Source organism: Sander vitreus, chromosome 22 (genome assembly GCF_031162955.1).
Source record: "Sander vitreus isolate 19-12246 chromosome 22, sanVit1, whole genome shotgun sequence".
Classification (NCBI taxonomy): domain Eukaryota; kingdom Metazoa; phylum Chordata; class Actinopteri; order Perciformes; family Percidae; genus Sander; species Sander vitreus.
Window position 1 is genome coordinate 20,127,922 of NC_135876.1, and position 16,365 is coordinate 20,144,286.

General features: G+C 39.6%; 1 protein-coding gene across 1 annotated transcript; it reads right to left on the bottom strand.

Moving 5' to 3' along the window:
- Window positions 1–1,041: 1,041 nt before the first annotated feature.
- Window positions 1,042–16,312, bottom strand: gad2 (glutamate decarboxylase 2). The gene is made up of 16 exons (XM_078280487.1): window positions 16,234–16,312; window positions 15,858–15,920; window positions 15,549–15,695; window positions 14,583–14,816; window positions 13,088–13,178; window positions 12,119–12,231; window positions 11,528–11,643; window positions 11,042–11,121; window positions 9,902–9,956; window positions 9,628–9,744; window positions 6,712–6,776; window positions 6,535–6,613; window positions 6,296–6,445; window positions 5,620–5,727; window positions 4,100–4,189; window positions 1,042–1,215 (listed from the first exon to the last, which is right to left on the bottom strand). Exons 1-16 carry the CDS (start codon window positions 16,310–16,312, stop codon window positions 1,042–1,044), a joined length of 1,761 nt encoding a protein of 586 aa, XP_078136613.1.
- Window positions 16,313–16,365: the final 53 nt, after the last annotated feature.

Below are 16,365 nucleotides of genomic sequence, written 5' to 3' on the forward strand. Positions count from 1 at the left end.
ACTAACAATTAATACTAATATAAAGAGAGGCAATTAAAAACTCAGAATACTTTGAATGGCTAAACACATTTTGGTTAATCGTAGCAAAAATGGGGTTTCAAATAAAGAAAATGGTAACGTTACCTCTTGTAATACTCTTGTAATGTTAATACTCTCATTTTAGATCATCACTACAACATGTAAAGCACACTCAGCACAGCTAAATACACAGCCTGGTTGGAAATGGTATACATTTTTATATGTGCATGTAGCTGGTGACATCAAACAAAATGGGTTCAACAAGCCTTTACCACCTTAAATACACTAGAAAGAAGTGTGTGTGTGTAAAAAGAGTAGAAAGTATTAGAAGTAATAAGCTGCAATATTAAATTAGCATCATAAGCTGCGGACCAAATGCCTTAATAAATGCTTTGAATTGACTTTGCTGTTGTGTAATTATGATAGAAATGCCTCATTTTGTACATATTTCAAAATCCCTATGACGGCCTGTTCTGGTATGGATATTTATTTAACATGCTGCTATGCATCACCAGTCAAGAGAAAATTGTCCAAAGATCACTGCTTGGAGTAGTATGTGCAGACGTAAAGGCAGTTGATTAAGCTGAGGTAAGGTGAAGTGCTTTTTTTGTTTTAAACCAGAAGTTTAAAATGTTACAATAGAACACAACCACGTTTGGCAACATACTCGGGCAAATGAGAAATAATAAAAATAAAAAAAACTCTTCCTCATCGACCTATTGCACAAGCATTTCACAAAAAGTACATATAAAGTTACATTACTTGCACTACTCTGAAATCGACTACACTATAGGAAAGGCAGACAGAAGCACTTTTACATAGCTTTGGACCAAGTTAGTCCACGGCAAAGCTACAATACATAATGTATGGATATATCTGTAGATCTTTTTTTCCTCAAATATACTCTTAAATATGTGACTTTGGAGGAAAGAGAGAGAAAATAAAAAGTTTACCAGTACATTCACGACAAACAATTCATCCTTCAAGGGGAAAAGTAAAGGAGGACTTGAGGTGAGATGAGTCTTATAGATCCAGGCCGAGTCGTTCAATCTCCTCAATAAGAAAGTCGATGTCCTGGAAGGTAGCGGCGGGATTTGAGATCACCATGCGGAAAAAGTTGACCTTGTCTCCTTGTGGTTGGTAGCTGACCATGGTTGTCCCGTACTCCATCATCCTGGCCTTTATCACTGGAGCCACCTGAAAGAGACAGTAAATACAGCATGAATTCATTTGGGCTGGTGAGTAGATCTATCTACTACTAAAACAGTTGTTGTAGGGTCAGTTTTTTTACATTTAGAGTCTGAATTGTGAGCATAATAGATGTTCCAGGGGGAGCTGTGTCTCTTGATTGAGCTGCGTGTTCCCCTTGGACAGAGCCAGGCTAGCTGTTTCCCCGTGTTTTCAGTCTTTATGCTAAACTAAGCTAACCAGCTGCTGACTCCACCTTTATATTTAATAGACAAACTTTCGGCAAGGAAGCGAATAAGTGTATTTCTCATAATGTCAAACTATTCCTTTAAATCTGTCTCTAGATTGCTCTTCAATCCGTCCTTGCACACTCAGACTGACTGATTACTGCTTGATGTTTATGTCATTTTCTCTAATTTCTTTTCTTATTAAATAACTGCCATAGGTGAGAATAATGCAGTTTGAACACTGTTGGCAGTAAATCATTGATTTAGAAAGTATGCAAATGTTGAGTGTCAGTCCTTCTTCAAACAATCTGCAGTCTGCAATAAAAATATCATTCAAAGAAACTACACTGAAAATGTAAAGTTTGATGGGGTACATATGAAGTTACATAGCAAGCAGCTTACATGGGCCATTTTGCAGAGTACTTTTAGTCAAGTAAAATTTCCAATCTAGGACTTGTACTCATAAAAGTATTTTTACATTGTGGTATTATTGCTTATACTTAAGTAAAGGATCTAAGTACTGTACTTCTTCCACCACTGGGTTTACAGTAAAGGCTGCAGTACTGTAGCTGTCATTAGTCATTTATTCCTTCTAAATCTCTTTCAGGTGTCCTGTTGCGGTTTCTGTAAAATAATCAATCAGCAGCTGCAGATTTCTGTCATATCAGTCTTTTGACAATTTTCCAGTTATCCTTTAGAAGTAGCACATGGAAATTAAGGAAAGCTCCCTCAGTTTAGACTTTTTCCTCAACATTACATCATCCCTCAATCGTAGTGTCAGAGTCTGTGGAAAAAGTGTGAGATGTCCAAACACTTCAGTGAAGCGTATCCACTGTGGGTTTTTTTCAATCAAACTTTAGAAAACAAAAGGAAATCTCTCCATTTGATTTGATATGACAAACTATTTATGGTGGATGGTTTTACAGAGAAAGAGAGCTCTTTTTATGGCTGGCACATACACCATCTGTTTGTCCTAATTGTCAATTAGTATGCCCCTGCTGCTGTGGGATCCTCTGAATGGCCGCCACTTTAGCTAACTGAATAGCCTCACTGACTAAGTCAGGCCTGTGATACCCTCCCTCTGTGACAGTGTATCTTGTATTTTCAGACTGTCCCAAATTTCTTTTTTTGATTATTTTTTGGGCATTTTTAGGCCTTTATTTGATAGGACAGCTTAAGACAGGAAAGGGAAGAGAGAGGGGGAATGACACGCAGGCCCGTATTAAGACAATGTAGTGCCCCTGGGCACTATACCTCAAAGCCCCCCCCCTTTTTGTGTGTCAAATGTAATTTACTAACTTATCCAACTACATACATGTAGGCATATGAGCAGTGAGCACTATATTCAAATGTCTCAATTTAAAATGTCTATCAATTCAAAAAGCCAAAATCAATACTATATATTGCAGCATTGTGGGTCGGTCAAATATGTATTTTTCCACCTTAATTCACGGGCCCTGAAAGCAACTCCTCTGATTGGTCAAAAACTTTGAAAAGCATAATGGGAAAGCTAAAACTGCTTTAGCATCACAGCCAATGATCACAGCTAACGACAATAAAAGGACCGAAAATGAATAAGATATGGACAAAAGACTATCAATATTAGATCTAAGAATATGGATTTATTGCACAAAGTCCTCTGAAAGAAATACTTCTCTGCATACTGAATAAACTCACGAAGCGCCGCCCTGCTGAGTGCCTGGAAAATGCGGAGAAGGGTTGGGCGCAACCAAGTCTCACCCAGAGGTGGGGGGGTTTGTGTGAAAAATGTTTTTCTTTGCTTGCCAATTACACTGAATCAAGAAAGCCAACCACTTATCATTTTTTATAACAGTTAATATTTTACATTCATCATTATGATAACATTTTTCGGGGGGTTAAACTGGCCACTTTTGATTATTGTTAAACACCCCCCATCCCCCAAATGATACATTTGCGAGTACCTGTGGACCAACTCAACTCTGACAGATTGGGGAGGGGGAGTGATAGTGGTCATGTAATCTTGATTTATTTATAATGCATTATTATTATTATTATTATTATTATTATTATTGTGAAATTAGTGTTCATAAACAAGTAATGTATGGTCTTTCAACAATTTCAAGTGAATAATATAACAATTTACGGAAAATATTATTAAAGCTTGTGTCATGTGGTGCCCCCCCACTGGTTGTGAATGGTTGGTGCCCCTGGGCACTGGCCCAAGTGCCCTTATGGATAATCCGGGCATGATGACACACAGCAAAGGGCTGCAGGTTGGAATCGAACCCGCGGCCGCTGCGGTAAGTAAGTAAGCAAGTAAAGTTTATTTATCTAGTAATTATCACAGACAGAGTCACAAAGAGCTTCACAAGCCAAATAAATAAATATATTATAACAATCGATAATCATAAACAGCAAGGACTGAGCCTTTGTACACGGGGCGCACGCTCAACAAGGTGAGCTACCTGGGCGCCCCAAGACTCAAGATGATGTGAAGAAGTCACAATTTACTAAGTTTTTTTTTTAATCCCGAGTATGAGTGGGCATACGTGTTGTCCCTAATGAGGAGGACATATGATAGTCAAGCTAGATAGTAATGACAGGCTTGTAGGGCAAATGAAAGGTGCAGTGAAAGGTGTTTTTAGTAGACATTATAGTCAGGCTTCTTATCTCTGCTCACCAACCTTGTGCAAGTGTTTCTTTCTCTCCTCTTTGTCCTCCATGTAGCGGATCCCAGGAGGGAGGTACCAGAAGCAGACGTTGGTGTGCTGAGGCTGTGGGAGCACAAGAGATGAGAGGAATAAACATGCCACATAAAGCAAAACATGCAGACTTAGGGGGAATAATTTAATATTACAGACTATGATTGTATCATGATGATATGATTGTTTTTATTTAAAATGCTGTTGTTATAATTAAAGCCACTATTTATTTTAGAATTTAAACATTTCTTGCCTTTGGCGCCCCAAAGTGGTAGTATTACAATCACCAGGAATTGTCTAATTGATAATGTTATAATGACATACAAATGATTACAAGCAAATTATTACAAGCACATTTTAATCAAAAAGAAACAATATTTGTAGTTTAAGTTGTAGTGTTTTTAACATCAATTTAATGAATAGATGTGCATGCGTTAGCATCCATTTACTATACTGGGACATATATATAAAATATTATTATTAATATAATGATCATTTTAACATGTCACCCAGCTCTACACACAATTAGACACGTTTGTGAAAACACGTATTACATATACCTATACCTACAACTATAAACATATAGATATATAAAGTACACATATGTATACACGCATATTTATTAATCATCCTTGCCTGAAATCCTACAGTTACCCCAAAATAAAAAAGTACTGAACCGTAACCGTAGCCCATCCATTTTTCCAAGCCAGAGCGGATTGTGTTTGAAAATGGCTTTCCACAGCTCAAAAAGGAAATCCATTAGGTGTTCCCAGCATCAGACACGTAGCTGCCTCCTCCTCAGATACTCTCTATATGTCTGAAAGCCAACACAGTTCTATTTTTTGGCATCTGAAGCCCTGCTGGAGCAGCCTGCCTGCCTGCGAGTTATAAAGCATTCAACAGCTGACTAGCCATGCACACCAGCCTCATTTATTCAGCCCGGGCTGTCTTGGCCATAGTATATTCAACATCAGATTGATGTAATGGCTCAATGGCAGGTACAGACAAATGAACACCTGGGCCGATGCCCCGAGGACTTGGCTTTTTCCCACCATTCTCTGGTTTATGGTGCTCTTAGCCTTTTGTGGCTGAACAGGAAACAATAAGCCTTAAGTATTAAAGCTTATATAAAGTATGTCCTAGCACTCGTTTTATAACAAGAGTTTTTAGCTTAATAACCCCATCATACACACATATGTTTGGGCTGTTGTAGTTTTGCTCTGTAGAGGACATTTCAGACAGTGCTATTCATATGCATATGAGCAATTACAGGCCATTATGCTATTCATTAAACATAATAGCAGCACATTATATTGGCAGCTAGAGGTAAAAATGGCATTCTTCCAACACAAAGCAAGAGCACACTGCGTGTCAATCAAGTCACCCATAATGACACTAAATACACGGGGGTAAAAGAAGCATCAGGGACTAATGTGAGCTACTTTTCTCTGATTATGCGAATGAATAACCGTGTGGAGAGTGAAAGTGAAATGTGGACATACTTTCCCATCAAAGACCATCTCGTATCCTTCTCTGTCTTTGATCTTGTTGTAGAGGTACTCCGACAGCTCCAAACACTTGTCAATCTGAGCCTCAAACCCAATGGTGCCCTGCCAAAGAAAAGATTTTAATCTGTTAGATCTGAAACGTTGATTATGATTATGTGATTATTGTAAAACTGAAGTTATTTCGGCAACTAAACAAGAAGAGAAGGGACAGGCACAAATCATATTTTTCTGCAGGAAAATTGGATAGCAATGTCCAAAATTTTCATTTAATTCACTCTCTTGACACTAATACATTGGTCATGCATATATAATGTTTAGAAAATCAAGTCAAAAAGCAACATTAAAAGTGCCAAAACAAAATCAAAGCAATTACATTAGAGATTGAATATCCAAGAATTGAATAGAAGACAAAATATTTTTCAGTCACATCAAGTTTTCCATTTTCTTTCCTGTGAATTGCGTTAGTTAAAAGTAAAAAAATTTTTTTTATATGTTTTTGAGGAAAAAAAATCCCTGATACCACTGGTGTTACTACTTTTGTAATATAAAGTAAAGGCAGACATCAACACTGACTAAAGGCATAACTTAAGGACGTCCATCACCACAAAATCATTCTGCATTTCAAAGAACTGCATGCAAATATAAGCAAGAGAGCACGTGTCCCAGTTACCTTAGCTCTCCACATGAGCCACAATTTGAAGATGTCTACGTGGCGCCCACACTGCAGCGCTTTGTCTCCGGTGTCGTAGGACAGGTCGTAGTGTTTGTCCTGCTGGAACAGGTAGCAGGCGTGCATCTGGTTGCAGTTCTGCATCAAACCCTGTGAAATCACATCCACAATGTGTATTATTAACTTCAAGAAAACAAACAAATATTCACATGTATGTAATATGTGACGATGAGGCCTACCTCCTCTCTGACCAGCAGGGCTGAACACTGCAGAGGGACGGACATCATCTTGTGTGGGTTCCATGTTACTGAATTGGCCCTGCAGCCAACAGAAAACAACCACAGTGCATCGTGACTTCAAATGCTCATTAGCTTCTTGTCACTTTGTGTTCGCCCCACCAAATAAATGTCACTTGCCTCTCAACTCCATCCAGCTTCCACCTGTGTCTCCGGGACATGAGGAGACTTCCTCCCCACGCACCCTAACAGGACAGACAGATGACAAATAACATATAAGTTCAACCTTTGAATAGAGGGACATTTCACTGATTTTAGATGCAAAGCAAGTCACTACTCAGCCTGTGAAAACAGTTGTATAAGTGTAAGTATTCTGTTGCTCTGGTAGAGCTTTGTCAAGTTTGAGAAGAGTATTGCACATTTAGCAGGTGTGGAGGTTCTAACAATAAACAAAATCAAGTTGCATTGTGGGAAATGTAGGATCCAGGGTTTTTAGAGCTTTGCTTTGCTTTTTTTTTAGATAAGATTCAACTTTGTTATCCAGGTTCAGATACAGAGACAATGAAAATGCAGTTTAGCATTTAACTAGACGTGCAAAAAGATGTAATGTTTATATTTGTAGAGGTATAAAAATAAATAAAGTGGTAGATATGAATACACTGATATATATATAGTATCAACAGTAGTTTTAGGGAGCAAAAGTCAGCATATCTCAGCCTATGCTGCTCTGATTTTGACCATTCTTTTAAAAATCTGTCTCTTCAAGTTCCCCAACCTTTACAAAACCTCTGTACTAAATATCTGGAGTTCCATTAGTTGAAGCCAGAACAATGCTGTTTTTTATAAATCAAATATCAATATTTGAGATTTTAAAAAAATAATCTGAAAATGATTATGATTTTGCATAATAGTATTGGTTTCATAAACACATAAATATTTCTAATAAGATTCACTCAAATTTAAAGCGGCAATATGTACAGCTAGTGTTTAAAATAGTTACTGCAGTACAAATTCAAAATACTGGAAAGAGTCGTCTCCCCTGCCCCCTCCTCCCCGGACTCGAAGTTCACGAAGGTTGCCAGGCTGAGACCGCAGCATCCACAACAGTGTTGCTAGACGCTTGTCTCACATAGCCAGACATTACTTCACAGCACAGCGGAGTAGCTAACGTTAGATGCTGGTTAGACGCGGAGCTCAACTGACAGGCACACTTTTTCGGCTTAGAATTACGGTAGGAACTGCTAAAAACACAACAACCTTGCTGTCCTCTCCACCCGACGGACAGACACACTTCCTCGGCTTAGAACTACGGTGAGAACCGCTAAAAATACCACTACCTTGCCATCCTCTCCACCTGACTGAACACACACTTTATTGTCTTAGTATTACGGCAACAAACACTAAACAAACTGCAAATTCACGGTCCTCTCTTCCCGATTTACAGCCCCCCCTCTCTTGGCTTCAAATAACTCACCGTTGTCGGCTACGGCCGCTGAACAGCTACACGTTGTAAACAGCCGAGGCCCGTTTGCCTGGTCCTCCGGTAACGTTAGCTAGCAGTTAGCATGGTTAGCAGGGTTAGCATGGCGGCGATAGCCAGGACCAGTCAGGATCACTTTACTGGCTGTGTCTCAATTGTTTTTGCAAGTAACCAACTCGGGTTCTCTAGCTATATAATTCAATGTGAGTATACAAATGTTGAATTGACATAAAATGCCCGTCCCTTGTAGCCGTGATAAATTAGCCTTAGCCTTACCTGTTCAGGATGACATTTGCCAACTCGGCGTCCTTTTAGGCTCTAAGCTGTCTCCATCTTTCAAATACATCTCCTATATTTACCTGAGGTTGGTAACGTTAACGGCTCTGGTCACGCAATTGTTAGAAACATGCCGTTTTTTTTAGGTCGGGTAGAATCTATCTCCGTTGATACTGTTCGTTTGTTTGCTGCTTTCATGGCTGTACTAACGTTACAGCTGGAGCACGCTGGCTTTACATTTTTACAGGTATATCTGGCAACCCGGCCTGGCTGTCAAACTGGTCAGTTGATAACGCACAGGCCAAAACACAAACAAAAATTCCGTCATTGAACGGAAATTTCAAAAGGAGAAAATATTGGCGTTAGCATTGTTGTCAGAAAAGATAGTATTTCAACTCAGCATGTCATATCTGATGACGCACTGGGGTCATTTTTGGATTTATTACAGTAAATAATAATATATATATATATATATATATATATATATATATATATATATATATAATATTGGACCTTTAATTCTAAGAAATGTGAGCATAATATGTACATTTTCACTATTTTCTGACACTTTATAGACCAAACGATTCATCGAGAAAATAATTGGAATAATTAAATAAAAAAGAATTATAAAAAGAATTGAGGAGTTTTAGTTTTGCATGAGGGTCTAATCCTTCAGTTTAAACATTGGCACCATTGTCAGCTTTCAAAAATGTCTAAATGTCAGAAGCTTGTGTAGATGTTTTTTTTGTTTTTTTAAATGACTGGATTTCTGGACCTCATAATGTTTATTACCGAGAGTTAGGAAGGCCACCAAAACACTCTTATTTCATGGGAAGCTGCATCCACAACAGCACATATCCAAACAAAAGCAGCCAGTGCCACAACACTAAAAAGCAGGTTGTGTTTTTTTCCCATCTCAGCCAGTGGAGGAATCAGAGGAATGATAGATAAGGCCATTTATGTCTCTTAATAGAGGTGTCCCCCTGTCAGGACTAAATCACCTTCATTAATGGATAGAGTTCCTTCAGTGAGAGGGCCCATGATGGCAAAGTCAGGGGAGGAGATGATTTACAGCCTCTGTTCCAGTTTTTCTAATCCCCAGTGTTAGATAGGAAATGGCTGGCTCCTATCTGGGTCAAACGCCAGCAGTTAGAGGCGAAACAGACATAATAGATTTGTCAAACTCACTGGTGAGCTCAGTATTTCTGTGTTTTCCTTCACTAAAACCCCTACTGTGGAGAGATATCGTGCATCACGGACGTTTTGGGTAGAGTTTTTAAACAAGGCAACAGGAGATTTTTATGCAGATTCCATACAAAAAGTCAATTTGTTTTACTCACATCAACGTGCATCCAGATGTTGTACTTTTTGCAGATGTCAGAAATGGCGATGAGAGGGTCAAAAGCTCCATACACTGTTGTTCCAGCAGTTGCACTTACAAAGAAAGGAACAAAACCCTGCAGAAGCACAAACAAAACATCCTCGTAATTAAAAGCAGCTTTGTTGCAGTTTTGTTGCAGTTTCAGTCGACTGAATACCAGAAAATCAGGCTGTATGAAGTGATAGCTGCAGTATTTATTTATTCTAGTGTTTATAGCTGTGTTTTACTGTTACCTTCTGTTTTGCCTCCAGTATTCTTTTCTCAAGGTCACCTGGGATCAATTTACCACTGCAATAGAAAAAAAGCTTCAGTTGCGTCTTGACTTGTTTGTGAAATCATCAGTGGTGGAAGAAGTATTCAGATCATTTACTTATGTGAAAGTACCAATACATCAATGTAGAAATACTCCATTACAAGTAAATATCCTGCAGTTAAAATCCTACTTAAAGAGGCAGTATGCAGTTTTGGCCATTTCTTCGCTGTTTTCTCACTTTTTGCTTGCAGGTTTCTCTATAGAGCTCCCCCTACAGCTTCAGAATAGATATTTGGCAGCTCTTATGTTTACTTGCGTCTGACTCCTCGCTCGGTCAGTCTGCCGTTTCCTCTTTCTCTGTTCCTCCGATAATGCTTTCCTAGCTTTCTGCTTCTTTTTTGCCGGCTCAGCCATGACGATAGTATGAAAAACTCCATCGCTAACTTGTTAGCCGGTTCCTCAATGGGCGTATGTGTGCAGTACCGTGAAGCAATTCGTTACATCGCGAGACCTGATATCATGCAATACTTCCTGACGCTGAGGCCAGCGGCTCGCCGGCCTAAAGTTGCAAGGGTGGTTTTTCTGCTCACAGGCGCTAGGGGGGGAACGAGACGACCACCATTCAACTCGAAAAAAAGTCATATAACCATTCCAATGACTCCGAAACGGTTCAGTTAAGGTAAAGTAAGCTAAAAAAAACTGCACAGTTTCCCTTTAAAGCTATAGTGCGTAGTTTCTGCCACTCCCATGAGGAATTCTAAGTAATGACAACAAAACTGTCAGCGCAAATTTAATGGGAGAGAAAAAAAGATTCTGCTACAGAAATGTTTTCATTTTTCGGGGACTTGTTATTTGTGACATATTTGATCATTTTACCTCTTTGGGCCTCAAACTGTTATTTAAAAGAGAAGTGGAGAGGGCAAATGGCTCTCACAGACATCTGAAAGTTGACAGAGGGCCCCAACTAGACACTCATTTTTTGTTGGTTCGCTCTTTGATCTTTTATAAGCTTACCGTGTGTCGTTTTAGGTCAAATCTTTATCTGCAAAGTAACTAGTAACTACAGCTGTTGTGTAAATGTAGTGGAGTAAAAGTAGATTCAATTCGAGGCTGACTTTACCTTTCATCTGCTTTGATGCAGATCACACTCTCTGTCCCGATGCCAAGGGCTGCCGCACCTTTTTTGATTGAAAAATGGCTCTGAAAGATGACAGAGAAACATTTAAAGAGAGATTGTGTTTAACCAACAGTACTCCAGGTTACAGGAGGGAGGGGGGAGAGGGGAATTTTACATATATAAAAAATGTATCAAACAGCTTTGATTTTTTTTTTGCCCATAGCATTTTTCAAATGACCTTTAAAGATGAAGGAGGTGACATATAATGTTTTGTGTCCTTCTGCATCTGACACACTTTATATTAGCGCGACACAAACAAACATCAAGCACAGCCACAGCTAATGTGCAAAACTATTTGAAGTTATTCCTGCAGCCCGAGAGGAAGATCTTTGACTTTTGATTCAAGAAAACTGTTCAAATAGTGATCAATGCTCATTACCGGATTCTATATGACACATATTGACAATTGAATTGAAAACAAATGCCTACATGTTCGGATGTGAAGGCCACCAGTCTGGGAACAGATGACATTCCTTTCTCCTTCACTTCAGGAAACATCTTGAAGCGAGCCAGCAGCATGGCATACATATTAGAAATAGCCCCACCTAGAGGACAGACAGGGCTCAATGATTTACAGCCACCCAGTGTCATAACTGGCAAGTCTCAAGGGGATGATGCAGACCTTCAGAACAGAGTTTTAAAATGTCTGTGCATGTTTGAAATAATCAAACAACAACAAAAATCCTTTGTTTACAGCGTATCGAGAGTGTATCGAGGGATGACACAGCATCCGACTGTCCACAATGTCAGAGCCAATCACAGTCTTTGTCATCAAATTCTCCAATGAGTGCTCCTTATCACATGTCAAACAGAAAAGCACTGGAGAAATTAAAGATTGTAGGGTGACTAGGAGGGGGAGGCTTCAGTTGGAAAAAATATTTTATGCTAATTGGGTTTGAAACGAGTTCCATTTATATCATCAAAATGCAAATTGACATTACAGCACGCACACACACACACACAGGCAGTTCCATTTTCAGTGAAACAGAGGGGTGGTGGGATTGGTGTCGCCTTACATACCAGGAGAGAAAATGCCATCTCCTCGCCCATCCGGCCAGCCAATGATCTCCCTCATCTTCTTCAGAGTGACGTATTCCAGCAGCACAAAGACAGGAGCCACCTCATAGGTGAACCTGCATTACACAAGGGGCATGTGTTGGTTACACAAAAAAATTCCATGACTCATCCACGAAAAATAGCCAGTAAACGGACATTTCTATCCCTGCAGTACGGGTGTTTAGAGTTGAAATTGACGGCTCTTTCAGAGGTAGACAAACTACTAAATCATTCAAATTCTTGAAGGATAAAAACCAATATTTTGTGTACTAAACATGTAGAGTTATTGTCGATTGTAAAGGCTCCACCTTCATTTCTGAAGAGGCAACTATGCGCTGACGCTTCTGAACAAAATGTACCAGCATCCATTTCTTTTTCCCACATCGCAGGGCACATTTCATAGACCCAAATGTGCTCTCTGTTGTACAGAAGTCTCACATTTTCATTATCGTGGCTGCACTAAAAAAGTACATTTCCTGCATGCGCCCCATGATATATTTTTCTACTAATACATGGTTTATTAGCTGTAGTAATTTAAAAAAAATAAACTGTGTCAACAGCAGGCTTATTTTGCAGGGCCTCACAGTTGCCAAGGCTGACTCTCGCAGAGCTTATCACCCCAAAAACACACACCAAAATTAGCTTCAGATTAGTGTGAATTTAATATCAGGGCAAATTTTCTCCACTTGAATCCCAATAGAGATTGGACATGAGGGGGAGGGATAAAAGGCAGAGGTGGGAGGGGTGCAGGGGGGGGGGGGGGGGGGGGTCTGCCTTTCATTTCACCCTTTTCATTTGCCATGATTGAGTGAAAAAAAAGAAGCCACTATCAGCCCATGCAGACGGCATATGGATGGACCGGAAATGGAATTCATTGTCATTATCATTATCACCATTTTTAATCGTGATGAAGCATGGGCCCCACATACTTACATATTGGTGTTGGCAGTGGATGTTAGCCAATCAGCTGCTAGTCCAACCATGTCTAATCCTGTAGAGAGCTGATTGAAGTACCTGGGGTGGGCTGAAGGAACAGGAGCAAAGGCAAAATGAGAGAGGAAGGGTGTGTGTGAGGCTGCAATTTGATCATTTGATCTCATGAAAGGAAAATTAAAATATGCTTTTTATGTGTTGATGCTGAGTGTTGTGCAAAAGGCACAGAAGCTGTCATCTTCTAAACACTTTAATTGCAGGTTAGAAATGCAGCTGCAGTGACGTTTTAAGTCATCTTGACAAATAACGAAAGCATTTGGTGCTGCATGGGAAATGTGGTAGGAATTTCTAAGTTTAACACTTTTATGTTCCTTTATTTTATATTATAAACATGCAATGTAACACTTTCCTTTAACCCTTCCGATTTAGCATTTATAAGCAGTATATAAACATTTACTGTAATAAACTATTTATAACACACTATGATGTAGTTTTAAGCTGTTTGTTAATGCATTTGTCAACAACTTCTGTACAGCTCCTCTAATAAGTGCACAGTGGTGTATAGACAGATAGTGAATGACATTATGACAATATAGTAAAAACAGTTAATAACGTCTCCATGGGAGATGTTATAATTGTTGATACATACTACATTAAAAACACAATTAAAACATGTCCTTATATCTGTTATATGTGCTTAATTAAATGTTGTGTAACAGGGGTTGAAGTCATATTTGACCAATACATCTTAAAAATATATAATACATCAAATATATAGGCTATATTTGTTTTTTTTTTTAATCTGTGTTGTTCTGTGAATGTTCTCCTGCGTGTGTCAGTGAGGAGAGAATAATGGTCTTGGCCTATGAAGCCTGGTTATTAGCTTATTATCTCCCACTTGGTGAACCAGATTTACTGCGTCACTGCATTTATCGGTCTGGTGGTCAGGAGGAGGAGGAGGAGGAGGAGGAGGAGGAGGAGGAGGACAACTTCCAAGTTGATTTTTGATAGACATCATCTATTTCTTTTTTTTCTTTTTTTTTTAATCACAGGCGGTTTTCTTTGTTGTATTCTGTCGTCACTAGGCCCCCTACCTACATGTTTGAAGTATATCCTTCAAGAAAAATGTCGTGGTCACCTTGTATTAGCCAATTAGTGATTTTCTGATATATTTTATCATCTTTTCCTATTTTAGTTTGTCTACGTTATAATTTAGGACTGTGTGCTATTTAGAGTTATGTCCCCTATATATGTTTGTATAATATTTCTGTTCATGATATCAAATGCATTTTATGATTTCGACATATTTAACACATAGAAAGGCAGCAGGCCGGATATTAGGCCTATATGTATTTAAAAAAAAAAGGTGCAGCTGTTAAAGCGGGGAATATTTCCTATCATGAACTCAAACTGAAACAGCTTTTTTTGCATATTTGAAAAAGTCAGAAATAAAGCAGGCTATTTATCAAGCATGCACCCAACGTCCAGGCCTGACCTGTTTTGATGGCGTATTTGAGAGTAGCGCGACAGCTGATCAAGATATCATCCAGAGAGGCCGGCTCGCCCTGCAGCTCCCAGTTGTTCATCTGAAGCAGCTCGTTTGGATAATGAAAATCAATAACCTTCGTGTCCCGGTCGAAAGACTCCACGATGTAGGCCAGTAAAATATCCACAACTTCCTGCAGGAAGGTCATTGTTTTGGCGTCACTGTCCAAGGCAGGTAACAGGTCTGTAAATAATCAAATACATGAATTCATTAAAGCAGCAGCAGGGAGACATTTTGTGATGCATGTGTCTGTGGAGAGGAGCAACATTAAGATGCATATGTGTAGGCTTTTTAGCTGTATGAATATATCCTGCAGGCCTACAAACAGGACAAAAAGCCCACGTTTCGCAAAAAAATTTTTTGCAGGTCTAAAAATGGACTTTGACTGAGGAGAGTTTTTGAAGTTTCTGCGACGCGCAACACCTCACAACAGGAGATTCTGCTCTGCTGAAGGTGACCTCTACGGAAAAAAACTGCAAAAAAAAAATGGTCACCATAACCAGCAACTGAATATTGCAGTTGTGAAATCAAAATGAATGGCTAGCCTACAGATACTGATATATTTCATCCAAATAGACATAGACATATATTCCGCCATTTGTTTCCATTTTATTTCTCATGTGTAGCCTATTTATTCACGCTGGGATACAAATAATAAAGCGGATCACCTCTTTAAAGATCAATACATGACATAAAAGTCGATTTGCAAAATGTAATGTGATATGTAATGCGTATATTGTCGGATGCTTTTCCATTTATTTAAAAAAAATAAAATAAAAATAAAAAAAGAATGTTTATGGCATTTTTACACTGAATAAATCACACAAATCCAAGGCAAGGCCAAGCTGTGACTCAATGAGACGGATCAGGAGTCTGACACTGTTTAATATCCAGGTTTACAGCATGCGTGTGTACCTGTTGAATAGAGGTCGGAGAAGACCACAGCAGCTTTGGTGCAGTTGCAGGATTTGTTGCAGCCGCAGGTGCCAGCAGCCTCGGTCTCCGGCGGCTGCTTGGCGGCCGGCTCGGCGGGCTTCTCCACTTCCCCGACATTGAGCAGCGCTTTGGACATCACAAAACAGCATTGAGATATTTTGTATTACCCTGTCGACCAGGCCGGGCTGTAAATAGGCTATAGGGTAATGGTGGAGATAACGGGCGCGTTGCCCAAATAGCTTGTACCCAACCAAACCCCCCCACTCCCTCCGCTGTGAACCAACATACCACATAATTTCGATCCAATTCCTCCGGATAATTTCTGGGCCGCCGCTTGGCACCAAGCCCTGGCTGGAAAAGAGAGGGGATAAATCAAATAATGATGAACAGGCTTCAGGTTCAGAGTCCAACTTTAAGATAGAAGCCGAAACACAAAAAGCGCCATGCAAGTTACAGTAAAAGAGCTCTTTAGACGAAATTCTTGCATCCCGCAGGGTGAAAAAAGAAAATGTGTAAAAGCAGATGTTTTCGACTATAGATACAGCAAGGCTGTTTGGATTTTTCATTCGGCGGCAGTAGCACCAAATGCAGCACACTGAGACAATGCACTGGAATTAGAGGTGCCGGTCCATCAGAGGTGGTTTGAAGACAAAAAGCCACTCACGTGTACTGGGGCTCTGACTCCCGGTATTATTGGCCCCCGCATTATCTCCGCCAAGAGACCAGAAACCCTGCGATGCCATTGTTGCCGGTAGTTAGGAGCTGCTGGAGACACGGAGACCGACAGAGCCCATCC

Coding starts and splice junctions, on each gene's coding strand:
- gad2 (XM_078280487.1), bottom strand. CDS start 16,312: ATGGCATCGCAGGGTTTCTGGTCTCTTGGCGGAGATAATGCGGGGGCC. Junction 11,644..12,118: donor AGATGGCATTTTCTCTCCTG/GTATGTAAGGCG, acceptor TCTGTCCTCTAG/GTGGGGCTATTTCTAATATG. Junction 6,614..6,711: donor AAGCTGGATGGAGTTGAGAG/GCAAGTGACATT, acceptor TGTTGGCTGCAG/GGCCAATTCAGTAACATGGA.